General features: G+C 38.7%; 3 protein-coding genes across 9 annotated transcripts in view; 1 reads left to right on the top strand and 2 right to left on the bottom strand.

Annotated features, from left to right (window-relative positions):
- sntg1 (syntrophin, gamma 1) overlaps positions 1 to 5,283 on the top strand; it is a 32,038-nt gene extending 26,755 nt beyond the window's left edge. For all 3 annotated transcript variants that reach the window (XM_069510948.1, XM_069510947.1, XM_020105819.2), the window contains exons 16-19: positions 304 to 456; positions 631 to 723; positions 3,321 to 3,431; positions 3,522 to 5,283. In XM_069510948.1, the coding sequence (XP_069367049.1) occupies positions 304 to 456; positions 631 to 723; positions 3,321 to 3,431; positions 3,522 to 3,704 (540 nt within the window). In that variant the 3' untranslated portion in view covers positions 3,705 to 5,283. The remainder of the gene's footprint in view (positions 1 to 303; positions 457 to 630; positions 724 to 3,320; positions 3,432 to 3,521) is intronic.
- An 870-nt stretch (positions 5,284 to 6,153) lies between these two features.
- pcmtd1 (protein-L-isoaspartate (D-aspartate) O-methyltransferase domain containing 1) lies at positions 6,154 to 20,322 on the bottom strand. Of its 2 annotated transcripts, XM_020113534.2 has the most exons (8): positions 20,033 to 20,309; positions 19,149 to 19,298; positions 15,762 to 15,840; positions 12,728 to 13,188; positions 12,242 to 12,344; positions 11,531 to 11,702; positions 9,187 to 9,310; positions 6,154 to 8,847 (listed from the first exon to the last, which is right to left on the bottom strand). In XM_020113534.2, exons 4-8 carry the CDS (start codon positions 13,032 to 13,034, stop codon positions 8,474 to 8,476), a joined length of 1,080 nt encoding a protein of 359 aa, XP_019969093.1. In that variant the 5' UTR covers positions 13,035 to 13,188; positions 15,762 to 15,840; positions 19,149 to 19,298; positions 20,033 to 20,309; the 3' UTR covers positions 6,154 to 8,473. The 2 variants fall into 2 exon arrangements, with proteins under 2 accessions (XP_019969093.1, XP_019969086.1); XM_020113527.2 differs by lacking the exon at positions 19,149 to 19,298 and having other exon boundaries at positions 20,033 to 20,322.
- A 4,549-nt stretch (positions 20,323 to 24,871) lies between these two features.
- Positions 24,872 to 27,103, bottom strand: part of st18 (ST18 C2H2C-type zinc finger transcription factor) — a 40,053-nt gene continuing 37,821 nt past the window's right edge. For all 4 annotated transcript variants that reach the window (XM_020099787.2, XM_020099828.2, XM_020099793.2 and 1 more), the window contains one exon: positions 24,872 to 27,092. In XM_020099787.2, coding sequence (XP_019955346.1) covers positions 26,952 to 27,092 — 141 coding nt within the window. In that variant the 3' untranslated portion in view covers positions 24,872 to 26,951. The remainder of the gene's footprint in view (positions 27,093 to 27,103) is intronic.

Below are 27,103 nucleotides of genomic sequence, written 5' to 3'. Positions count from 1 at the left end.
CACAAACTCATTATACGTCATTTAATTCATATAGACTAAGATATAATTTGACCAACGCTACCATTTGTATTCCACTGTGGGTGTTATATATAACACTGAGAGACTGGAAACAGCTATAGAATAAAACTGCTGGCTTAAATAACATATTACCTTAACGTGAGTGTTGAATGTATAGAGCATAAGAATTGAAGTGCTCTCTAAGGTGCAGTCTGTCTTCAAAGTGAAATTAGCTGCGTGTTGCTCGGGGTGTCTGCACATCACTCTGTACCTGATCAGCATGACAGTCGTACTGTCTTATCTCAGGATAACGACCTCCTGGACAAGAGGAAGCACGTCTTCAGCGTCCAGACGGAGAGCGGGGAGGACATGTTCTTCAGCGTGGAGCTGGAGTGCGAGCTGCTGATCTGGGAAAAGGCTTTTCAGATGGCCACCTTCCTGGAGGTGGAGAGGATACAGGTCGGCACCTGAGCAGTCGGCAACGTGAAGGGAATCATAACAGCTTTAATCTCGCTTTGGGTTACAGCTCAGTTGTTTTAGTGCAAAGATTGATAATACTCATATAATGTTTTGAGCTGAACAAAAGAGACTTGAGTGTCCTTGTGGGTAACATCTTGTTCTCTTCTTCTGTAGAGTAAAACATATGCCTGTATCATGGAGAGCCACCTCATGGGTCTTACTATTGACTTCAGCATGGGCTTTGTGTGCTTTGATGCAGCCTCAAAGGTGAGTGTAAGACATCCTTTTATTAGAAATAAAAACAGTAGCGGGGGGAACGAGATCCTTTCAGTGGGAGGTTGTTCTCGGTATGATGAAACAAGCCACGACGCCTCAGCCTCCTCTTCTTTTTTTGCTGCTGCTAACTTATTCTGCTCTGTGTGCATTTTGAGAGCACATTTGTTTGTTATGACGTCTGCTTCCCTCCAGCTCAAACCTCCACTTCTGCCTGCAGTTCATTCTGGCCTTTCCCCAAATCTGGAGACGACTCCTCTGGTGCACATTATGTGCCTGAGCAGGACACAAGCGCTGCCATATTGTTCTCCAAGACTTTGGCCCCAATTCCTCCAATGAGAAGCAACTATGTCCCCCAAAGACAATAATAATGTTGCCAGTGTATTGTTTACAGAGTGAAATACACAAAACACAATCCATATGTAAACTATTATCTCTGACAGTATACAGCGTGGGATTACTCCATAATTAAAGCTGCCATTGGCACATTTCAAAACCCATGTTCCAATTAGTTCTGATCGAAAAACAGCACAAATATAACTGTGTTCAAAACGTTGAGCTGTAATCTGCTGGCTCGGGATCTAGATGTTCCACAGCTCTCTCAACAAAAGCTGTTTAAAGCACAATGAAAATGAATCTTAATTGGAGCGCGTAACGCAAACAAAACAAGGCTGACACCACAGAAATATTCAGAATGTATAAAACTTTGTGAGTATAAGTGTGAGTGCAGGGATAAGCTCCAGCCCTCTGAGAATTGATAAAGCACTTAGCACTGTTAAATTGAATTAATGAAATGTGAATATAACGAACACGTTTGTTTTAGGAGCGATGATTGTGTGTAGAGCAAGTGAGCTCTGAAGGTTCAACTCTGACGCTCAACTGTTGAATTAACGAGCTAAACTGTACGAAAATGAAACATGAGGGAAACAGTGCGCAATGAAGGTTAATCTGAATTTGACAACAGCCTGCATTTAAAAAGTCATCAAATAGTCTGGCTGTTAAACATAAATGCACCAAAGGACTAAAATGTACAAAACACCAGAGGAAGGCTGCGAGGAAAGATTAGTTTGATTAATTTGAAGTATTAAGATTTGTCCAAAGAATCCACTCATATGTCTATATTTACTTTAATTGGTGCAAGTATAAATGTTAATTTAACCAAACACACTGGGAAAAAAAGACAAAAGCAAAAAATACCACATAACTGTGTCTTGTATTAAGATATTATTTTAACTCAATCTGATTTTGTGTAATTAATAGCATAAAATAGCATCCAGTTTAAAATCAATCAGTACTTGAACTGCAAAACGACACAAATAAAACTGAGCAAGACTCACAGGGATGTTTTCGTACCAGGAAGTAGAGTCACATATAATCCTCCATGTGGGACGTGAAGCAGCTTTAATATGAAGTGGTTGTGACTGACATGAGGGAGATGGAGATATCATCACCTCTGTCAGACGACTAGAGGAGAGGACACTCTGCCGGTTTCAATCTGATAATGTTTCATGAATATGTGACCTGATTTTTAATGATTATTTTCAAGGTTAAAACGTGTCACTGTCATTATTCATTTATTCAGATAATTTCGTAGTAATGTAGATTTAAAAGTCAAAAAACGCTCTGGGAAAAAACCCCATTAGTGTAACTCATGGATTCAAAACTTTATTTACATGTATCGGCAAAGAAAGTGACTAAATAAAAGTATTGATTATGTATAAAATGATCCCTGTCAATGTTTAATTATTTGGATCAGTAGAGTAACTAGTAATAATAGTAATTCACAGTGATACTATCCGCAATTATAATTATTAGTGCAGTCATTTATTGAATATTACTTCTGTGGTTATATATATATATTAAACTATATATACTATTCACTTATTCCACAGCAATGCATCATGTTCAATGAGATTATCATGTTTTCTTTGTTCTTGCAGAAGACTGATCTCTAAAAAAATCGAGGAACATCCTTCACTCGTCCTTCACTTTGTCAGAAAAAGTCAAAGTCAAAATCATCACATTTGGAGCTGCGTGCTTCAGAAAGGATATGAAATATTGTAACCTGAGAAAAATACCAAGGAGCTAAAACTGTCAAATCAATGCAGTGCAGCCTGAAGTACAACATTTCCCTCTACAGAGAGTAGAAAGTACCACAAAGTAGAAGTACAGAACTTGAGTTAAAGTCCTGCTGATAAATTAGATGGGTGTTACAGTGATCATCACGGTGGCAGGAACTGTCTGTGCGGAAACAGATTCACGTGAGAACCGACGGTTGCTTGGCTCAGTCTGCAGCTTTTGTTTATCCACTTCAAAACTAATCAAATCATTGACAGGCTGCTATTTCAGGTGAAATTGCTCTGGCCTGTTAAATTTCCCTATGGCAAAAATAACAAGTTTATCTCACAGCAACTGATGTGCTGATGAGCTGCTTCTCTCACTGGATCCATGTGGATTCTAACATGAATTATTCATGTCGCAGTGACACAAGGAGGAACACGCACATTAGACAGAAGCATATAAAGATATATATTTGTATTTTTCATGTTTACAGTTAAAAAAAAACCCTGTCATCTATTTCTATATTTTAGGCCGTACTGTGGAGATACAAATTCTCTCAACTGAAAGGATCATCTGATGACGGAAAGAGCAAGATCAAGTTTTTATTCCAAAATCAAGACTCCAAATCCATTGAGGCAAAGGTAATTCACTCTGAGAGACGCTGAGTTTCAAAGCAACAAGGCCACAGAGAACGCCATGAGTGTACTGTGGATGTTTTTTCTCTCTTTCAGGAGCTGGAGTTCTCGAACCTCTTCGCCGTGCTTCATTGTATTCACGCTTTTTTCGCTGCCAAGGTTGCTTGCCTGGACCCGATGTTCGTGGAGAGCCAAGGCAGCGCGACCACCCCGGGAATTCCTTCTCTCTCCAGTATCTCTTGTAATTCACAGACACCGAAACTCAAATACGCCACTTGACAGGCGCTGCTCCCTGAAACACGCCTTTCATAAAAAGACGCTGCACTTTGGTGTGACTGTGGCCTAAACAGGTGGGGAAAGATATTAGAGGTGGAGAGAAAGAGAAGTTGATATTACATTATGGAGGACAGCTGTAACGGAGGAATAAAAGAGGCTCTTAGGGATGGATACACTCGATATTTCTGAAAGAGCATTGGATTTTGGGGATTTCTTGAGTCGTTGTTGGATCTGAAGACAAACCTCTACTATCACGGAAACACTCTATGAACACGACACGTTTTTTAAAGTGAATTAGTCCTTCTCTTGATCCTCAGACGTCCTTATAATCCACACAACACAAAGAAAATGTTAGTTCTTTCCCCATGTGTTCCTGCTGTATGTAGTTTTACTGAATTTGGGGTTTAACAAAATCTGCCTTTTTCCCCCCACATCAGATACACTTCAAGTTTTTGAGGTGAAATCTGTCGTGATTCAGTTCAAAAGCAAAATAGAAGTGGAAAAAGTCAAAACTCAGCATTTAAATTTTGATTGAATTCATCACATGTTAGTTTTCTGGCTGCTTTAATGGAAGAATTGACTGGTTTCAGATCAGCGTGTGTACAAACACTCTCCATAACCTCAATTCATGACATAGACCTGTGTCTGAGGTCAGAGCGTACCGAGAATCCTGGACAGACGAAAGTGTTGTTTTTATCGTGTGGGTTAGAAATGACAATTTGATAATCAGGTTCACCATCCACTTGACCATAATCTGACACAACCTGCTTTAAACATGATTAGAAACACCTTTCATAATCCTTTTATCATTACTTCCCCCTAAAGCTTGATTATGTAAATAAACACTGACTTTCAAATGAACTCAGAGAATTATGAATTATGGGGAACTACTCGTGGGGATTACTGCATTTGTTGATTTGACGTGCACCAGAGACGACTAGGTACGATACTGCATAACCTCGTACTCCCGTCATCTCTGACTCTATGGACCAATTTAAGAGAATAAAGATCAGCGAGGGTGTATTTTTGGAATATTTTATCTTTTTTGACTTCAGCTTGTAAATATGATAAAGAGAAGAAAATAAAAACTTCTGGAGAAAAAGACGCCGAGAGGGAAAACAGGAGAATTGTAGCAGAGGTTTGCGACGGCCCTTTAAACTTCACTCTGTGCTGTTTTGTTTATAAATGCTGCAGAGTCACAACTAAACGATCACGTTCGACGAGAGAGCTCGGGCGCAATTAGTCACGCTCTTACCTTCCATTTACAAAGTAGGATTCGAGCAGAGGAGGCCCGTGGGTCAGTAAACTCTGGGGGATAGCAAATTAAATGGGGTCAGTTAAGAGCCCGGCGCCGCGCGGGCTTGTTAAGCTGACGTGTGAGTGTGTGCACGAGGGAAACTAATGGCGGTGCAGTCTATGCAAAGAAAGTCCGAGTGATGCTTCTGTGCTTTAAAAATAATCTCGGTCGCATTTACCCTTATAACACAGGATCCTAGAGGGAGGTTTATTTTATTTTTTGCAGATGTTTTATTAACAAATATTCTGTGTCAGAAATGAATAAATGAGACGTTTTATAACACGACCCACGTGCGGTTGGTTTTATTTCTCACCGTGTCGGGATTATTCCACCAGGAGGAGTCGAATCGCAGTTTCACCTGTTGAAATATTAGCTTGAGTTGACGAGTTAAGTGAGTTTTGATGTTCTCAGGGTTTTAATAAACACGCTGCCCATTTACTTTAGTGTATAAGTACTACAACTCAAACACACTCGACTGTACTTAAAGGGATGGTTCACTGAAAAATGAAAGTTCACTCATTATCATTATCACCAATAGGCGGATGGAGGTTTGGGTGAAGTGTTGTGACAGCGTTGCAGCCAAATTAACCCTTTCTTCAGACGTAATAAAACAACATAACATGTCGTTTCAAGGGAATAATTAATGGATCTCCATGTGGTGCTTTTAAAGATAAAAGTGAATAAAATAAAGCTACTTGGAAATAGAATGTTAAGTGAATTTTTAACTAATATAGATTCGTAACTCTGTTTTTATTGTAGATTAAAGCCTGATTATGGTTTCTGGTTAATTTCTGTGTGTGTTTACATTGCATAAAGTTCCCAGAGGTTTAATTGAGGTTTCTTGATTGATTACACTCAGTGTTTAAAACGCTGCTTCCAAATTAACCCGAGATCATAAAAAAGAAGATTGACACTGATGAGTTTTGTGGCTGCGTCGTCCCAGCTTTGAATCTGAGACCTTCATCTCATAATCCCTCTGTGATGTGATGTGTGAGGTAAAAGCAGCAGCCACACAAGCTCGATTCCTGCAGATACCACTTCACCACTCTATTAACGTTTTAACTGCCTGCCCACGTCCGACGGAAACTCAGGGAAGAAAACAATCGACTTAAACAGACAGAAAAAAAAGCGCAGTTACAATGATTAGAAGAGGCATAATGTGACTGTGACCTTTATTTTTGTGCCAAACATTTACGGAGAAACAACACATTTTCAAAATGAACTGCAAACACTATGACAAAAAAAATCAGCCTGATTAAAAAAAAAAAAAGAAGAAAGTAACAGATCAGTTTTGGCTCTTAACAATTTAACGTGAAATAAGAATTGGTTGAGACGTTTCCGGGTGCTGTTTCCGTCTGTGTTACTCGAGTCGTGTGCACATTAAATGAAATCAAAGCAGTCCTATTAACTTTGGTGCAAGGCGTGACCTGAGAGTCGAGGTTGTAGGTCCCCTGCTTCCAATGCTTAATGTGCTCTCTAATTAGCAATTAAATTTCAGATAATGGTATATTATCTGTTGCATGCCTGTAATTATTGTGATATACTGATATTGTGCAAATCAAATGGGACTACGTTGTTAATTGTAATTAAAAGCTGATAAATGATTCCATTATTGCTTAATCGCAAAAGCTTTCCACTGAAGAAATATTTTTTTTAAAAACACAATTTAAAATTTTTACAGAAAATAAGTGTTACCTCTTCACACGCAAAAACTAAAAGAATAATCAGCCCAGTTTAAAACAAATTTTTTTTTTTCATTACACCCAAAAAAAATGAAGATCTATTTCACAAATATATCTCACCTATTAAAACAGCAGTGGAGTTTTTGATTTACAGAGTTCCCAGTGTCAAGATACAGTACAGCAAGAGGGTGCTACAAAAAAAATGCCAATCGAACTGTAGGCAGAATCATAAGAGAACAATACATATATCACCTTTATATTGAAGAGAAGTAATATCAACAACATTCAACTCAGCTTTTGGAAAGTACTAAAATGATGCATTCAAAATAAGATGAATATTTTCCAAGTCTGCGTTGGTAAAGCATGAAGACAAAGTGTGACATCTGTCGATGTGCTGTTTTCTTTTTCACCGCGGAATGTTTTAGTAGAAATATAGCATCATCCAATGCACTGTGCCAGGGAACTTACAGAAATCCCTAATGTGATGGGTGTGTTGGCACTTAAAAGCCATCACTATCAGCGACGCTCTGCAAGAAAGTTGTACTTTTATTTAACAGGATTTACGTGACGGTTATTTCAGTCCATATTACAGATGAAGCCAAAAAAAAATACACGGCAGCTTGTTTGTTCACTGGAGGACTGCAGGTTTAAGGTGCTTTGCTGGACACGTGCGTCTCAAGTCCAGGACACGAAAGGCTTCAAAATTCTCCATGATTCTGATTTTGCATTGGTGTCGATTATAAAAACGCGTTTGTCTCAAGGCCGCCTAATCGATAAATAATCTTTGAATATTTTTCTCGACCACTAGGGGACATCACCTCCAGTGAGCGATCGATAAATGTGAAGCAAAGTCAGGAACAGACATAGACACTATATTCATGCATGTGATCATCACCGACAACTCCCCGTCACCAGCTCTCTTTACAAAAAGTGTGAAGTATTAAACACCCGTCATACATTTATTTTTTCACCATTTCAAACCTCTGATGTGATTAATGAGACTAATATATTATTTGCATTAATAATAGAAAGAAAACCACGGAGAGGAGAGGGGCCCACAACACCTCATGTCAAGTAGGATGTTACTCATATTCAAAGTGAGGAAACACAGGTCAATGTGTGTGAGCACCTTGTTCAAAACGTTCCATCAAAAGGTACGTGTAGAAAACTATGAGCCGATCTGGTCTCTTGATGCTCGACTGTAAAAGGAAGGTAGAAAACCACTGTGACCTAAAACAAATCATCCAGAGGAGTAATGACATAAGTGCCCCAGTCATGATGATGTAAGAGCGTCTGACTCTTCGAACTCAAAACGGGAGGATGTGGCCTTATTTGACTTTCAGCGTCTTTCGTTCCTTTCAGCGTCGTTTCGTTGCCGGACACAGAGTAAGTTAAAGCTTCTAAAAAAGGTGCAATAAAAGTCTTATTCTTTAACATGATCATATTTAAACAAATATAGTAAGAATTTTTTTTATACATTTTTTTTTGATCTGCACACTTCTGCAGAAATCCTGACATTGTGATAAATCTGAATCTCACAATGGGTTTCGGAAAAAAACTATGTCCATTGAGTTTCATCTTACAATTTTTTTTTTTTTGATATACAAATCAACAGAAAATGTCAACAAAAACAATTATAACATTATTATCCAATATTCTCTATGACGTCTCTTTCATTCACAGTTTTGTCATCAAGATTTTATGGAAATAATGCTACATTTGTACTGAGATGGGTGAAGAACAGCGTTTCATCAGGAGCTGCACCCATTACCAACAGATACCGGGGGAATCAGTCATTTCTCTCTGTAGTACAGCAAATACGCTTTCAGTGACTCAGGCAGCGGCAACGCCATTATTTGGTCTCTCAACATGTTCACTTGCTTGAGAATTTCAATTTCGCCAATGTCTCTCTCCTCCTCCTCCTCCACCTCCTTGTGTTCTTCCTCGGCGTGCTCCTCCTCCTCGCTCTCCACCATTTGGGGGATCAGCTGGTTGCCCACGAAGACGTAAGTGTTGATGCGTCGCCGCCGGCAGCGCCTCCTTTTGCGCTTCTGGGGGATTCTCTGCACCAGGCCCTTCTCCTGACTGTCCTCGTTGGCCAGGTTTCTGAGGGTGCGGCGGATGTAGATCCGAGAGAGATCCTGAAGGCTGCGGACGGTCACCGGGGCTGAGGACAAATGGAGATGACACAGTCCTTCAGGGCGACGCGCCACCACAACAAGAATAATCCATACAACTGTACCCTTTAAATAGGTCAGCATAAACAAGTGAGGCCGTCAAGGAAAAGTCTGTCTCAGTAACTCAAGGAAGGGAAATAAGTGGCACTATGAAGCAGCTGCGGGACAAGATTCATATGTCTGAGCAAATATTGCTTGAGGAACAGTCTCGTCACATTACTTTAAATGAACTGTCTGACTTCCTGCTTTACACTTCAAGACGGGTTAGACATAATAAAACATGAGGACTCAAGGATTTTTCTTCTTGTGTGGAGTCTGGGGAAACTTACGCAGCTGAACAGCGTCAGGCTTCTCTCCGTCAGCTCTACTCTGCTGGACCAAGGGGGCAAAGGACACTGCCAAGATGTTATTGCTCTCCCATGTGCACTGACCAGTCCTGGTTATCGCGGTCAGCTGCATACAGACACAAAACCTGAACTCAACACTTAACACTTATAAAATATGAACCACTGTAATAAATCAGGGAACAAGGGCTAAAGGCCGAACCCACCTTCTAGTTTTCTTCTATATGTTGTTTTTATAATGTGCTGGTGATAGTTCTGTGGATCTGTCGTTTATTTATTTACTTGAATACTTGAAAACTCATCTTATGAGGATTCATGTCTATTTTTGATTCAAAGCCAAAAGTAGAAATGTATAGATTCAGTATTTACTTGGTAAATAACATTCACACACACACACACACACAAAGGTGTTATCCAGATTGCAGGTGATCATTACAGGTGGCAGATGTAAACACTCTGTGTGTAACCAGAGAAATATATAAACCATGTCCCTGGAGAAGACGTGTAACTTTCTTTACATTTGCATATATGCTGCCAGATCAAACTCTATTTTTGTATTTACTTTGTGAGCAGCCACGGTGCCATTAAAGATAAAGACAACATCTATGTGTGAATTTATATTGTGACATTATTTATGGTAATATGTTTTTATATTTAATGGAGAACAAATCAGTTGATGAATAGATTAAACCTGACAGAAATATTATTTTTTGTCTTATCTGACTAATCAACATATTTTATCCCACTAATTTAAAAAATCAAACAAAATATAATGAGTTTGTTTTTTCCAGATGAAGATGAATTTGTCAAGAAAGACAGCAAAACAACCCACAGCCTGTCACACACTGTCCAAAACAGACAGCACCAGAAGCCATCACCAGCATCTATGAAATACCAGAACTATATTATTTATATTCATCTGATGAGCTGAAACTTTTGCCATGTTTTAAAGTTAAATAAATTCTCCTCAGCTGATTGTAACACTGGTCACTCTGAATTAGTACAGCCAGGGACAACACAAACAAATAAACAGGGTTATTTTATCAATCAATTGATCAATATTTTGTCCAAAGACACATTTCAAATAGTATTTTTGATTAAATCTCATAGATTGGGCACACTGACAGAAGGTATCCATGGAGAGCCTGTTTTGTTTTTTGTCATTTAAGGGCGTCTAACAGCATAACTATGTCGACGTAGTATAAAAACAAAGCTACATCCTGTCATTTGTTATGTTGACAAATCAGTGGAAAAAGAAGGAGTTTGATGAAGTTTCCCAAAGAACGAGGAACCTTTGCAGGAACTCTGTGCTTTTTCACCCGAAGGGCCAAGATTTTAATTAAGTTCCAAAAATAACTTTTTACTCCCCAAAATAGCCCCTGCTCAGGGCAGCATGTTACAATATACAGGAACCTTTGGGGTTGAGTTTGCAGCACTGAAGCTCGGTCCAGTATTTCTGCGTTTTATCTACGTAATAGATTCGAGTGAATATATATTGCGACTCATTTCTTTCCCAATCAAAAGCTGCACAATTTGAATCTCTGTTCACTGTTGTTGTTTTGTCACTCGTCATTGGGGTTGTATAATTTTCTGTATATGCGATATCTGGTTGTCGTGGCTCATCTCCTCCAGGTCTGCAGACTGCAGCTGAAACAAATCTTAGTTCCTGGGACTTTAAGTTTTAGGAACCTTTGGTTGAAAAGGATCTAAAGAGAAGGATGATTTTCTGAAATGATTCACATTGCTGTTTAAGAGCCCTGATCCTAATCATGTTAAATTATTCCGTCCAACATGATTCAGAAGTGTCCCAGTTTTTCGTACCTTTTACCTTCTAAAAAAAAATTGTTAAAAATACATTATAACATCCAGTTGGTGTCTTTTAAGATCACTGGTACCTGAACTCACTTCAGAATGTACTGAAGTGAACTTTTGCTCACAGTATCTAACCTAAGCCAGGGTTTGTTTTTTTTTTTCCTTTTAATACATTCAATTGCCCTGAGTCCTTGGCCACAAGTCTGTCGAGATCTCTACCCTCCTTCCTACAAAAGGTTCCTGCTGAACATTTTCTCCACCAACTTTTAAAAAATATCCCGACTGACCTCTTACATGCTCTGTCCACACTCGACCCATCCACCATTTTAAATAAAACATTATTGTGTGAGCTCCTTACACCGCTGCTCAAATCCAGGGGCAGTTGTGGCTCAATAATGCATGTGAAAGTTGCATAAGCAGTCTTGTAGGTCAAAGCTATTTTACCTTGCGTTCCCCCATGTGCTGGCACTTTGTGATGTGCTAATCCTGTGTTATACCAGTGGCTCATTGCTCTTACCTGATCCTCTATAGGCATCACCAGAATTCCTCCAATTTTGAGCAGCACTTTCATGTAATTTTCATGGTCCTTCTGAACCCCGGCGCCGCAGTAAATGCGGTCGTATTGATGACTGTCTGTGGAGATTTCAAGGCAATTCCCCACCACAAAGACAGGTTCGCAAAACTCAAACCTGTAAAAAATAACACGCAGTGAATAAAATACAATAAACAAACATGAACACAACCATGAAATCATCACATACGTGGTTTGAATACATTTACTTGTTAAAGAAAAAAATATGAAATTTGGGGAAATATGCTAATTTATCTTCTTGCTGAGGGTTGGATCAGAAGACGTGTGTGTGGCTCCAGCCAGCAGCTGTTTAGCTTAGCATTGAGAGTAGACACAGGGGAAAACTGCAAACCTGACTCTGTCTGAAGGTTAAAAAATCTGCTAACAAGCTCATTAATTAACATCCTGCTTATTGGTACGGTTCAAAAACTGAAGTGTTAAAGACTGAATTTGGAAACACAGGGTCGGGCCAGTCAGATATCATCTAACTCTTAGCGAGACAATAAGCAAACATAATCCCCAACATTTCAAATCATTCTTTAAAAACAACTGGATGAATTCAGACCATAAGATCTAGTGAGGACCCTTTTTTCTTTTGATTATCCGTCTTTTCATCTAACTCTCAATAGAGTGTATTTTCCCGAAAGATGTACTCACTTATCAAAGCTGTCACTATTCTTTATGAAATCCTCAAGTTTCTCTCTGGCATATTCAACCACGTCCTTGTGGAGCTCAACTCCATGGTTCACACCAAATGGCCCTTAAAAAAACAGGAAACATAAAATTCTAAGTAATATTGTGGCACAGCATTATCACCTACCTGTTACGGTGTCATGTAGAGCGGAGACACTTCAACTTCAACTACTTTTTTTTACAAGTAATTTGAATTGAAGAAATGCTGAACATTATCTGATTCCAGATCCTCTTGTGCTTTAGGAAATTATGATTGGTATGATTAACTATATCCATTTAATTTTTTCCAAAGAATTTCATCCATCATGAAAATAACTACTGCTTCCCTACTGTGTTATTGATGCAGGATGTGTAGTCACACGCTGTACTTTCCCAGCTGAATGTGCTATCTAGGTAATACAGTGCATCTGAGCAGTTCCCACACATGATAAATATGTACTCTATGCTTACCTATGATAAGACCAACCATTGTGCTTAAGTAGCCGGTTCCACTGCCCAGATTGAGGAAAGAAAGTCCTGGCTGCAGTTTGAGGGCCTCCATCACCTCCGAGTATATACACGGAGCAGACAGGTGTATGTTGCCGTGTTTCCACGCTAAGTCTTTGTAGGCACTGTCCCGGTAGCCGTCCAGATAGTAGTCACCGCGGTCTATGGCCCGAAAAGCCTGCTCGACTTTTTCTGTGCGAATATACTGAGCTTCCTTCAGATTGTCAATGAGGTCATCATTGTCCTCGCCGGCGCTCACGGCTCCCCCCATGGTGGAAACAGCAGAGGAACAAGAGTCGTACTCAGGATGAGCTGTTCCTCCTCACAGAGGCATGGAGATGAACGACTGGCTGAGGGATCGTTCCGCTTTGACTCCTCCTGGAAGCGTCCGTTCAGACGACACGCATGTCCAGGCAGAGCGTGACCTGGGAGACACAATATAAGCATGTTATAGCGATCTAACTGTAGCGTACAGATTCAATATGCTGATAATAGTAAAGATTTATTAATATTCTCCCATAACTGGGGTTGTTTTATGATGAAGAATTATCGACTGAGAGAAACAGCCTGAATAATCAGTGACATATTCTGCTACAGTTGTGTTCTCCCTAATTAATTCCCCTCAGGAAAAAACGTAGGCGATTTGTGTCTTGAAAAGCATTTGCAGATGAAACAATTTAGCTGTATTTTTGTAAATGTCGACTACACACAATGAATTCATGAAACTGTAATGTTTGACAACAGGCCAATAATAAACACTAAAGAATTTCCACTTAACTGCCGTGGATCATTAATATGCTTCCTACAATGAAAATATTTGTTGTGAAAAAACCTTACTTGACATGTTGCAGTCTATTTAAACGTGTAGCACAATGTAAGGTGCTGGAAATGCTATGTTTTTTACAGATATGTACATTTTGATGTGATTTTTCAACTTTTTAAGACTTTCCAGCTCCTCAAATGTAAATATTTGATGTTTTTGTTAATAGTGACTGAATATTTTTACACCGTTGTCTTTTGAAAACAATCTGAAGAGGTCACCCTGGGTCCTGTGAAATCGTGATGAAGTTTTTCTAATAATTTTATGTCGTTTAGTTTTTTAAAAAAAGCTCATAAATATATAGTAAACATAATGAAATCAATAATACTTCGCTGGAGCTCTAATATTTTATCAACAGCTCAATTTCACCGCCTGCTTCAAACTCTTTCACAACCAAAGCCTGGTGTAAGTCTGTCTGACAATAGCATTGATATATATTGTGATATTATAACTGTAAGAACTGTTGATGGATAAAATGACTGAAGGTCAAAACTCAAGCTACACTAGCAGTAAATAGAACTTATTGTTAGACTGACGCACTTTTAGAGGGTCATTAAATAACCAGACAGGAATGACTCAGTGTGTGAGTTAAATACCTGATCATGAAGGTTCGTCATTAAGGTGGTGTAAAAAAAAAAGAAACACATAAAATCCCACATTACCAAAGGTCACTCACAGATTAACACCATCCATAATGGCCTAATACACGTTGAGCTACGATGGCAAATACTCTGCACATTTATATTGTCTCACAGTATATGGTGCTAGTTCATTAGGTACCTTTGGGTTGTAATGTTCATTTTTTAACTATTTAGACTGGTGTTCCATTCCGCTGCATTTTACCAAGAGATATCTCTTTCCTCACTGATAAATATGGAGAAGAAATCCTCTCACAGACATTAAACTGACTATAATCACATTCTGATGAAGCGTTCCTGCCGAAACATGCATCAGATTTGTCTGCGTTTTGCAGTGACACATCTGTTTTCTGAAGCAGCACTCCCATCCAAGGTTCAGTGCAGGAGTGTAATGGTTTCCTCTAAACATTACAACCTTTGTGGAGGTTTGATTTATTGCACGTGTTTCAGTAACTCTATCTATCTTGCATGTCTTTAAAAATCATACTACACAAAGGGGCCACTGTAATAATACAGTCCTTGTGTTATACTTGTATACGATATGTATGGCACCTGCACAGACCTACCTGCTACACTGAGACACAGACTCTGGGGTGAAACAAAGGGGAAATGTTCTGTTACATAACAGTGTTTTTCATTTGGCTGACTCAACTCTAATTCATGCTCTTTTCTTGTTAAGTTCTGAACACTTGTAAAAACTACAAGCGTAAAACGATTCTTTAGTTAAACTGCTGACAACTCAAGTTCAAATTTAAGCCATAACCCCATGATGATTTATTGTAGTGGATCACAAACCTAAAAGCATGAGAATCATTGCTACGAGGGGATATTTGCTAAATATGAAAATGCACTATGGGAAAATATGCACAGGTGTGATGATATTTATTTAGATTATAAATAAAGTCAGATTGATATAGATGTTTTGGGGCTGACATTGTGGTTACCAAAACTGAAGAAAATCGATCTTGATCACCACCTGGTGGCTGGCCGCAGTACAGGTCATAAAGCCAAAGTAATTTTATTCTACTCAGTTATTTGATGAAATAAACAAGGGGGTGAGATGCAGAGATTGACAGCTGAGACTTGGTCGAGCACAAACATTGACGGGACTTTGATACCGCAGCCCCACGCAAAAATCACTGCTCTGCAGATTCTGGCTACAAGTAACGTCAAAATCACAAGATGGCGGCACATGTATCCAGCAACATTTGGCTTCATTTTTGCACACAGGCAGGAGGTTCAGATGCATCTTTATACACATTCTATCTAAATAACTATGAATAAAAAGAAAACACAAATACATCCAAATATATAGAATTAGAAAATAAACATAATCATTCACGTAAAATCTATAGTGCAGCTGGAGATGCACACAAATGAGATAAGTCTTGAATTCCCTCTCTGCCCTCTCAGCATCTCTACATCTGACTCAGCTAATAAAGATTCAATTCAGAGGTGACTTTGAAGTGGGAGGCCTGGTACGGTAATTTTCTGCTGGCTCCTCCTCACAGGCAAAAAAAAAAGTCATTGATTCACTCACCATTGTTGATTGTACAGTGTGTGTTTTTATCCCAGTTTCTCCCTCTGCCCTCTCTGTAATGCAGAGTCCTTTGAGTTGCCTGCAGTTGAAAGAAGATCCAGGAAAATGGGTCAAGGGAGGTATTCTGTAAGCAAATTGCTTCTGGGAACTGCTGCACAGTCAGAACAATGATAATCTTGAGTCTTAAAACAGGTCATTATTCATCCAGTCCTTAAAGACAAACCAACAAAGGCCCCCCAAATAATTACATTTGTTGCAACAGTAAAGTTAGACAGAAAAAGAAATGTTAATAAACAGGAATTCGCTGGTAAACACACACAGAGGTTGTCCTGGGTTTACCCCTGGTGTGTGTGAAAAGAGCATGGACGCCATTTCAGGCCATGACCAGGCTGCTGTGACCCGATTAGGGACACCCCAGTGAACGAGGCAGGATGAAGAAACGTGTAACAGATCCTCCGGCAAACACAAGATCACCTCTCGTGCTGTAACTAAATACCAAAGGCCTGTCTAGGCAGCACCAGGACACACAGACTGCTGATCAACAGACAGAGTGCGGTCTAACTTTTGGATGTTTGAATTGCTACATGATACAACGCTGGAAACCACGAAGAATATCACCGAGCAGCTCGGACTGTGTGAATCTTCTATTTATTTTTAGCCACCCACCCTATTACCATGGCTCTAGGTGTAACATCATTCGTTAGACAGTCAGACTCTTTGGTGCTAATGAATTTGATGATTGCCTCATTTGATGTACTGAGTCCTCATCTATACCTGCAGCAGTTCTATACTTGCACCATTTCACCACTGTTTAATGGACAGATATTCCACAAACTAACCACGACCCAGTTCCCATTACATCTACTGTGCATACTCATGGAAAAGCCTAAGATAAATTTTGATCTCAGGCATGCTTTGACCTTCACTGAAGTATTATGTTAAAATGTCCAGTTTTACATAAACATAACTTTTAATCTGAACAGTGGAGCATATTTAAATGCTCCCCGGAGGAGGAATTCTTTTTCGATTCTATTTACCTTCTGACCTCCACAGCTAACCTTCTACACGTAATCTCTTGAGAGCAAGTGGTCATTGTAGATACAGTAGTTAGTGCTCTCAAGAGGAAGAAAGCATTTAATTATTTTGAGCTCTGTGAATTAAGGCCATGTTTCCTCTTTTACTGCATTAAGTTTGGCGACAGGAGGACTGAAATCAATATAGAAGCGCAATGTCCTCTGAAACAACAGTAATAAGCATGTTCTGATATATACCATAAATAACATGAGCAAGAGGAACAACCTCTACTTCCATTAAACTATTGTGTAGTTACTACCTCCACCAAGGAGGCTGTTTTCACTACTGTCCATTTGTTTGTTTGTTTGTTTGTCACAAAACTTGGTGGAAGGTTGGGACACGAGCCAAGACAGAATCCATTACATTTCGGCACAGATCTGGACGAAGGAGTGGATCCAGGAATTGTTTCTGCTTTCTTTGACATTATGAGATTTTTTTTACATTTTCACTGATTTCCCAAGAAATTATTCATGATAGAAGAAATCAAGTGTATTTAGGGGACTGATATTAATGAGTGTGTGCAATTTGGTGTGGCTAGATTGAATCGAAGGGGACTGTTGGACTGCTGATTGCTATTCTACTTTTATATTTGACACAGCCTCTATCTTCTGTACTAAAAAGTCAGACTGTAATTTCCCTCACAATACATTTAAACCGTCTGTTCTAACCGGTCTGACAGGAATATCTTTTAAATATGCATCAGACCCAAATCTATTTGAAAAGATCTCACCATTCCAGTTGTACAAGTTTTGGGCAATTCTAGTTGTAGTATCATATCAAAATTTAGCGTTTCAATTCCACAGCTACACAAGATACAGAACTTTTGAGTCCCCATAATGAACCTTCCATTTGCATCTTTCTCAGACAAGAATATAGGACAGACTGTCATGCAAACCTCTGAACTGCTTCATGCTCAACAGTGGATAAACCCTTTTGATTTGGGAAATAATCAGGCTTTTCCTCTGGTTCCACCCTCAAGCTAGTGGAGCGTTCAGACTTAATTAAAAGTGCATTTCATCATTCTCGCATCTCTCTCTCTCTATTTATGTGACTTTGACCACTAGACTCTGTGTTAATTAGCCACAAACAGCCAAGAGATGTGAGAGTAAAAGGCATGTGTTGTGCCAGCCTGACAACAGAAACAGACACCATGTGAGTGTGTGTGTGTGTGTGAAACAACTCATGTTATTAAAATTTACCAGTTGTGTCTCTTATTCTCCTCTGCAGCCTCTTAATTTTGCTCCTGCTGCGATGAGTCATACAGTTTTGTGTCAAATTGAGACTTATTTTCCTCCCTTCAGTTTGTGTCACCTTGAAAAACCTCAAACTGTTTGTAACCCCCCCCCCCCCCCCCCCCGACTTTGTGCACAGTCACACCGCCTCCAAAGTTTACTTTGCTTTACTTTGTCTACACAAATCTTAAAAACAGTTAATCATTTATCAGTCTATTACTTCATCTTATTAAGTATGACGGGACTGGCAGCCTTGCAGCGCAGCCAGCAAGACAATAGACTTTACGTGTTGTCAACAGCAGGGTCACAAATGTATTATTTCCACTACAGCTGAAACTAACGGTGGACTTTTGATTGAAATTAATTGGTTCCGGTATAGCAACATATTTTCATCCTGAGATATTTGCTTTCTCTTTTCATTTTTTTTGCATCCGTCGTGTTTTAGACACACACATCCACTTCCTCTTAGTGATTCCTCCAGAGGGTCTCCTGACGTGTTCTTACACAGACTCCTTCAGACATTATCCTCGATTTTTACAGGGGGGCTGGAAAGTCTGCAGCCTCTTGCTCAGATTCACCTTACAACAACTTACACTGAGAAACTTTCAGAGCCATCTAAAGTAAGTTGGCACTGTTTTTTTGTTTTTTTTTACAGACATACTGATTCTACGGTGGTCAAGAAAGCTCAACGCACTGCAAATTAAAGAAAACACACGCAAATAGAAAAACCGTTCAACAACAACTGTTCAGATTAAGAAAATAACTTCATCAACTTGACATGCAAATACAGGATGTGCAGCGTGTTTCTGTATTTGCCTGTGTTGTGACTTTTTGCAGCGTGTTTCTGTATTTGCCTGTGTTGCAGTGCGTGTCTCCTCAGATTGATGAAGTTGTTTCCTTAATGTGCACGTGTCTTTTCTATATTTGCAGGTGTTTTCTATATTTGCAGGTGTTTTCTATATCTGCAGGTGTTTATTCTATATCTGCAGGTGTTTTCTATATTTGCAGTGCCTCCAGCTCTCTCTGCAACCTAATGAGTCACCTCATCCCACATGTAGTTTGCATGTTTCCGGTCACTCACTGCTCCTAGACAGATGTTCCCAGATGTTCCTGAGTTTCCTCAACTTGACACCTGACGAGGCCAATCAGCGCCGCACATGGTCACGTGACGCAGTTGCCACACAGACGGCGGCGTGTCAGCCAATCAGGGAGCCGGACTCTTCTGCTCGCACTGCGTGTGACGATGGAGCAAAACAACAACAAGCGTTTTCATGAAATGTTGTGAATCATGGCTGCTCCTTAATCCACGTCCGTGAGGACACACACGACGAGACCCTGTGACACACACACTGACACTGACCGTGTGTGTTCATGTGTGTGTGTGTGTGTGTGCGTGTGTGTTCACGCAGCTTTTGTTCCCAAACTAAACGCAGTCGCTGCTCTTCTCTCTGCAGTGCGATTAACCTCAATCTTTAAACCGGGGTTAGAAGAAGACGCTCAGAAATCACAAGTGAGGAAACACAAATAAAAAAAACCCAACAACAACACAGAGCTTCTTCCGCCTGATGCAGCTGAAGTCTGCGCGTCAGACCAACAATAACACGACAGATGCGCAAATAACAAACAAAACAAAACACGTAGGGTTTCCGCAAACGTTCCTCCGCAGCGCGGACTGAGGCGATCGGTAGAAATAGTTCGCTTCGTCCTCAAGTCACCGTGTGGTTGTCGGGACAAGTGAGCTAAAGTTAACCTGGCTAACGTTAGCAGCTGTAGGGCCCGAGTGCGCCATCATCCAAACAGAGACAAAGCGGGTTAGGTAAGCGCTGCTCTTCTCTTCCTGCTGCCGTCGCAAAACACCGCAAACACCCCGCAAACTCACCGCAAACTCGAGCTGACAACCAGGGAGCTAGCAAACACGCGAGCTGCCGCTAGCCTCACAACAAAGAGATGAAAACAAACACTCACAGAGTCGTGTCGCACCAACGCGCACCTTGTGAACCCCGGGCTGCTCCGTGCACTGCGGCGGTCGGTCAGTGACAGTCTCCGGGAGGAGAAGCGGAGAGTCTCCTCTGCAGGAGGACGACAGGACTAGTTACCCGTGTTGACAGTTAACCGTGTTGACAGATAACCGTGTTAACCAGCTGGTTGGTGTCTGCAGGTGAAAGTAGCACGAGCTCGAGCCGCCGAGTCCGAGGGAAGAAGAAAGAAACAGCTGAGCAGAGGATGTAAACACAGGTCACGTGGTCTGAGTGTTGTCGACAGAGAGAAGCACTGTTGCTCCACATCTATCTATCACCTATCATCTATATATATCTATATCTATCATCTATCATCTATCACCTATATATCTATATCTATCATCTATCTATATCTATCATCTATGATCTATATATATCTATCATCTATCACCTATATATCTATATCTATCATCTATCATCTATGATCTATATATATCTATATCTATCATCTGTCATCTATATATCTATCATCTATATATTTATCATTTATCACCTCTCATCTATTTATATCTATATCTATCATCTATATATATCTATATCTATCACCTATCATCTATTTATATATATATCTATCATCTATCACCTATATATCTATATCTATCATCTATCTATATCTATCACCTATCTATATCTATCATCTATCACCTCTCATCTATCTATATCTATATCTATCACCTCTCATCTATCTATATCTATATCTATCATCTATCTATCATCTATATATCTATCGATCATCTATATATCTGTCTATATATATATTATCTATCTCTATCTATCATATATCTATATCTATCATATATCTATATATCGCTATCTATCATCTATATATATATCTATATCTATCACCTATCTATATCTATCTATCATCCATCATCTATCTATATATCTATATATCTGTCTATATATCATCTATCATCTATACATCTGTCTATATATATATATATGTCTATGTATATATATCATCTATCTCTATCATATATCTATATAGATGTATATATCTATCATCTATATACATCTATCTATCACCTATCATCTATATATATATCTATATCATCTTTCATCTATCTCTATCTATCATCTATCTATATATCTCTCATCTATCTATATCTATCATCTATCAAATCATATATATATATATATATATATCATCTATCTCTATCTATAGAGATATATATATAGACCACCTCTAAACTGTTGATTATAGTTGACTTTAAAGCAACAGATTTTATTCTGAATGCTTATTGTAATTTTGACCTGCACTTAAATACATTGTGTGAGTCAACATGAATCTCTCTCTGTCTCTCTAGAGAAAAGCTGTTGTTAGCTAACACAAAAATAATGAATCTATGATTAATTTTACTGCAGTTTGTTTTATAATTTCATTACCGTCCAGTTTGATGCATGTTTTCCAGCTATTTGAATTGGACTTGTATTTAATGATGCCATCCATCTGTGTGTGTATCTAATTAACCAGTCACTGGCAGCTTAACAAATCAACACACCCTAAATACTGATTAAAACTTACCAAGAACATAATCCTAATGTGTCTGTGATCATAAGTGAGTGTAGGAACCTGGGGTGATCCTGGAAATCATGTCCCACCCTCTCACCTTACACAGTTCCCTTAAGGAAAGGCCTTAATTTAGCCTGCTCTGCTCCGCTCTGCCCTGGAAGTGTGGGAACAGACCTTCACCAGGTTAAATAAGGAAAGATTCATGGCCACTCTCTAGCACAGAGAGCCAAGGTTCCATGGACCTCACATAATCTCATCTTTCTTTACCTCCGCCAAGGTTGTGTTTCCACCCCAGTGTGTTTCCACGAAACTCAGTGGAAGGATAGGTAATGGGTCAGGGGGCGGATCCAGGGTGTTGTTGTTTTATTTCTTTAACATTGTGAGACAGGTCATTTTTCAATATTGTCCTTGATTTCCTATTTAATAATTTATGGATGTTGATAAAAGACACATCTGGCGTGTTGAGGGGACTCATTTCTATAAATGTGGGTAATTGCACATTAATTGAACCTAAGGGGTCCGTTGGGCCTCGGCGGAGGTTTCCTCTCTACTATGTGCCATTCTAGTTTTGTTGCCTAAAAAATACTCAGTCCGTTCAATAACATTTAGAAATTCAATAAACCAAAGCAGCGGTTGTTCTGTTTTCAGGCTTCACTCAGGCCATCAAAGTGTTTTACAGACACAACTATCAGCTTCCCTGATTTTTGACTTGGTTCCTAGAAAGGAGAGTAGATTAGTATCAGCTTTAATCAAAAGTTGTTCCTCATGATCGTTGGATAAGTTGATTTCAGTTTCGTGGCAGAACACTTCTCCTGCAGGTTTTAGTGAAAACAACCTATTAATAGAACAACACACACAAGAATTTGGGTTCATTCAAGTTTCTTGTAACTGAATCTCTACTCGTCCGGGTTCATTTGTTCTCTCACGGCCTGGAGACGTGTCGAATGACTAATGAATCAAACAAGACCTTTTTTTATGCATCATGATTACAGAGCAGGAGCCACAGTCAGGGGTCTTACATGGCCAAAGCAAATTTAAACCAGATAAAATTTCTGATTTCATTTAATTTAAATTATTTTTATGAACTGCTTCGTTGTGGGATTTTATCTCCCTACATAATATTCTGCCTCCTGAATTCAATTATATTGGAGGAACACTGAGTCCATTTAGGTTTTGCTTTAATTATCAATTATAATTTCTGTGTAAATTTGAAGCTGGTGAATCAAAAATTGCATTATATTATGTTATATAAAATACATTCTGTATTATTCCTCCTCATGTCATTATAATGGCATCATGAAAGCAGTATCCTCAGCTAACACACAATAAAATATAAATGACTATTTGAACAGTACATTATGACATGACATTCACCAGGATCCTGGATTTGCTTCTTTCATTACTTCCATGAAAACAAACATTTCTCTTCCTCGGTGCTTAATCAGATGAATATGAACAGTTTACTTCAGCAGGGTGAGCTGAGGTCACATCCTGCCAGCGTCTGTGTGTGGCCGTCAAGTTACTTTATATATCTGTAACACTCTCACATTATACACACGCAGCACATACACATTACAGGTCTGTGTGGTGATGGGGGGGGCATGTATGTGGTGGATTGAGTGTCAGCGAGCAGCCTCAGATTCTTAACAATCCGTTTGTTAGCATACGCCCAGATCCAACCTCTGTTTCCTCTGTGTCCTCTGTTTCCTCTGGCCCTTGGATGTAATTTACTCTGATTTGCCACTTCTCTGTGTAAATAAATACTTAAAGATACAAGCATCTGATGAGGTTCAGTTTGTGCAACGTTCACTATCATCTCTGCATCACCGGAATGAACAATTACCTTAAATCACTGTGGAGATTTCTTCCTCACGTCATCACTTTGGTGTCTAGAATGTCAGACAAGTGGAAAATGCCTGTTGAGTCTAAGTTGTTTATTTAAATGTCATGACTCTGGACTCAACTGTAACTTTAGCTCTTAGATGGAGAGAATCATGGATTTGTTTAATGACACTTTGTTTGATGACTCTTCCTGTTTCTTTGTGAGTTCTCTGTTTCCTGTTTCTTTTCTTTTTGTTTCCACCTTGACTTCCTGTTGGTCTCCTGTTTCCTGCCCCTGTGATTGTCTGCACCTTCCTCATGTGTTTCACCTGTGTCCAATTATCCCTTCCTCCCTGTGTATAAAAGACTCTGTGCTTCCCTTTGTCACTTCAGCGTTGTTTGCCTTTCTCATGTCGATGTCATGGTTTTGCTCTCTCGTATCTTCTCATTGTTTCCAGTGTCTTCTTGTTTCTTAGTGGTTTTTTTATGTCTTTTCACTTTAGTCTTTCGAGTGAATATTCTGTGTGTGGATTGTTGGACTTTGTTTTACTACTTTGTTTGCTTCTGCATTTTTGGGGCCAGCTGATCCTTAAACTCTTGACATTAAATGTTTTGTCCAAAACACAAAGAGCTTCACAAAACATCTGAGCAGCTGGAACCTGAGAATTTTTATTTGGCATTCTTCTGTTTTGTGCAGCTTTAAATCTTTGTTTGTCACATTACTGTCAGTGATACCAGGATACAGATGTTCATTAAAACATCTGTTTCACTCTTGAATCATGAGGTATGAAATTTCTTCCTGTTCAAATTCTGACATAACTATTTCTGTAACTTACTTGTTTGTTTACATCTTAATTCATGAATCAGTTTTTCATTGGTTTCTGAACGACTCTGATATTAGTTTTTCCCCCGTGTTGTTTTTATAGCAGAATAATCTTCTCTGCTTCGACCTGTTGTTTTTTATCTCATCAAAAATCTGTAACACTGAGTTCAGAGTGGTGGAGTTCATCAAGATAATGATTTGTTGATTGGCTGAAAATGTACCTGCGACTAATTTGATAACTGATTGATAGTTTGTTATGTTTCCTGCTGAAATGACGTGATGTTTTTAGTTCTAGCTTCTGAAATGTGGTGATTTTTCAATGAAAATAAAAACGTATTCCAATGTAAGAGATGGAAGTGATGGAAAGGTGTCACATTTGGGTTTTAATAAACTGGATTCTACGTTTTTTTGTTTTTTTTATGCGTCGTTGCAGTGCGTCACTTATTTTGATTTCTAACTGTGAACACTTCCTGGTGCTCAGTGTCTGAGCCTCTTTATGAACAGGTACAGCCTATGAACACCACTGCCCCCTGTTGTTTTGGATGCAATGTGTGATATTCACCACTGGGTGATGCTAATGCCTAAGGAAAGTTGATAACTGGATTCACATTCATTTGAGAAACCACACAACCATTTGAAAAGTTTATTTCTACCATACACAAACTGTACAACACAGCGCATATCTGTTTATTATGAAAGAGTAAAAGTAATAGGAAGTTTCAATTTACAAACTACTCCAAATGAAAAAAAAAGCATTACATTTGAATGTAAAAGAAAAGAAATACAATACAATTTCATATCATACTAATATCGTTCCACAAAAAAGCATTTCACATTACAAAACACCAAATACTAACGGGGAAAAATAAATATCATTCACAAAACTTCCTGAGCAAACAATGTGTGGTATAGGAATTCAATAGAATAAATTATAAATAAAAGATTGTTAGTTTTAAAGAACGAGATTCAGTTTTTAAAAGATTAAAATTCTTTAAAACATATCGAGTATTAGGATAAAATAGGGTCTTATTTTTTTCTGTAATTTGGCTCTTCTGCTGTTACATTTTTTTTTCTTTGAACTGTCGCAGGCTACATGTCTTTGACTTCCTTTTGCAGAAATGGAAAATGTATTGCTCAAATGAATTACCGTTATTATTATTTTCTTGGGATAAGCCTCATGTTAAATTAAGACACATGTAGCGACTACAGCGTCCCGTCTCTCTCTTGTTGAAGTCAAGGGCAGTGTGGTGAACTAAAAACAAGAAATCATGGAAATACAAAAGTGCAATCGATGCAAACAAACAACTGATTAGCCAACAACTATCACGTGTCTCTTTTTTTCTCTCTTTTTGCATTTAATGATTGAATTTGTGTGACTTGTGGAGGTCAGCTTGGTTTGGAAACAGCTACTATTATAAGATCTGCCCCAAGCGTTACTGGAATATTCAAACTGTGAGAGTGGTTGAAATGTTAAGGCTTGTAAGCAGTTTAAGATAAAACAGGAGCAGATGTATTTTTAAAAATTCTTTTTTGAAAATTCACTCCTTCCTCTTTCTCCCTGTCCATGCTCGCAAAAGTTCAAATCAACACCGGACTTCTCAATCTCAGTCGGGATATTTGAAAACATAACTCTGAGATAACAGCTACTGAGACAACGGTATTTAAACAGTCATCAGGAACGTCTCCTTCTATGAAAATAATTGTACTGTATAATAAATTAGACACCATCCACGTAATACTGTCCTACCACAAAACATAGTACTCATATATTTTTATGGATTCATATACATTTAGGCACATACTATATGCACACTCCCACGTGTGTGCACAGAAGGCAGTTTAATATCTATACTTTTTTTTTTTTTTAAAGAAAGACATCTTGACAAAGTGGATTTTTGTTTCTCTCCGGTTGTGGCACGCTATGCTAAGCTGAATCAGACATTCAGTTCACTGAGGGATGTTGCATGTTTGCTCAGTGTCACTTCCTGGTTGCATTCAACTGTTATTTGTTGTGAAATAAAAGGTTCATTGCATTTTTTTTTTACCTCAGTGTTCACGAAGTCTTACCATACATTCAGTTTCCAATAAAGAAAGCAAAAGCAATGCTTAAAAATATTGATGCTTAGATATTTTGGTAGTTTTTTTTTTTTTCTTTGAAGGGAGATCCAACTTATGGTCTAATAATAATAATAATAATAATGATAATAATAATAATATACGTTTTTCAACACTAGATGGCGAAAGTATGCCATGAAATTGGAATGTGCTTCTATGTAATTTACAATGTGCAGAAAGTAAAACAGATTTCTCAGATATTAAGCATTTACAATTCAAGAAATAAATAAAAATAGAGGAAATAAATACACTGATGAACAAATATAATAATAATAATAATAATAAATAGCGATAATATAATAATGACATGAACACATACAGATTAAAATCAAGCAAACCATACAAAATAATTAAGTGCAAGAGGGGTAAGAATCTCACCAGGATAAACCTATCAAGTGAATGCAGAAACAGTAAAAGCATTACAGATCCGGCTGGTCATTTTCTCAGTGCAGTGTATTTACCGCCAATGCAAATGCCAAACGCATTTCCAAAAGCCTCGTCTTGCACATGCAGCCAAGCCAGCACTCTTCAGTGAAATAGAGCTATCTAGTGCCATTATCCCAAGTCGAAGAAACCTCTCGGTAGCTCCACAGCTTAAACATGGATGCCCTTAATAGCCTGTTTGATATTATCCAAGAGGGCCTTGCACTCTGGAGAGTATTCATGCTCCGAGTTGTTGTACATATCAGTTAATGTGTTCACATAGGCTTCAAAATTATGCTCACTGATGGGTCCCTGCAACAAAA

The sequence above is a fragment of the Paralichthys olivaceus genome, chromosome 16 (assembly GCF_024713975.1).
Source record: "Paralichthys olivaceus isolate ysfri-2021 chromosome 16, ASM2471397v2, whole genome shotgun sequence".
Lineage (NCBI taxonomy): Eukaryota > Metazoa > Chordata > Actinopteri > Pleuronectiformes > Paralichthyidae > Paralichthys > Paralichthys olivaceus.
This window is presented reverse-complemented; position numbering and strand designations above follow the sequence as displayed.

Excerpts from the sequence above, each read along its gene's own strand:
- pcmtd1 (XM_020113527.2), bottom strand. The coding sequence starts at position 13,034 with ATGGGGGGAGCCGTGAGCGCCGGCGAGGACAATGATGACCTCATTGAC. Across the intron at positions 12,345-12,727 it reads AATGGTTGGTCTTATCATAG|GGCCATTTGGTGTGAACCAT; the intron begins GTAAGCATAGAG and ends TGTTTTTTTAAG. Across the intron at positions 9,311-11,530 it reads TGATGCCTATAGAGGATCAG|CTGACCGCGATAACCAGGAC; the intron begins GTAAGAGCAATG and ends GTCTGTATGCAG.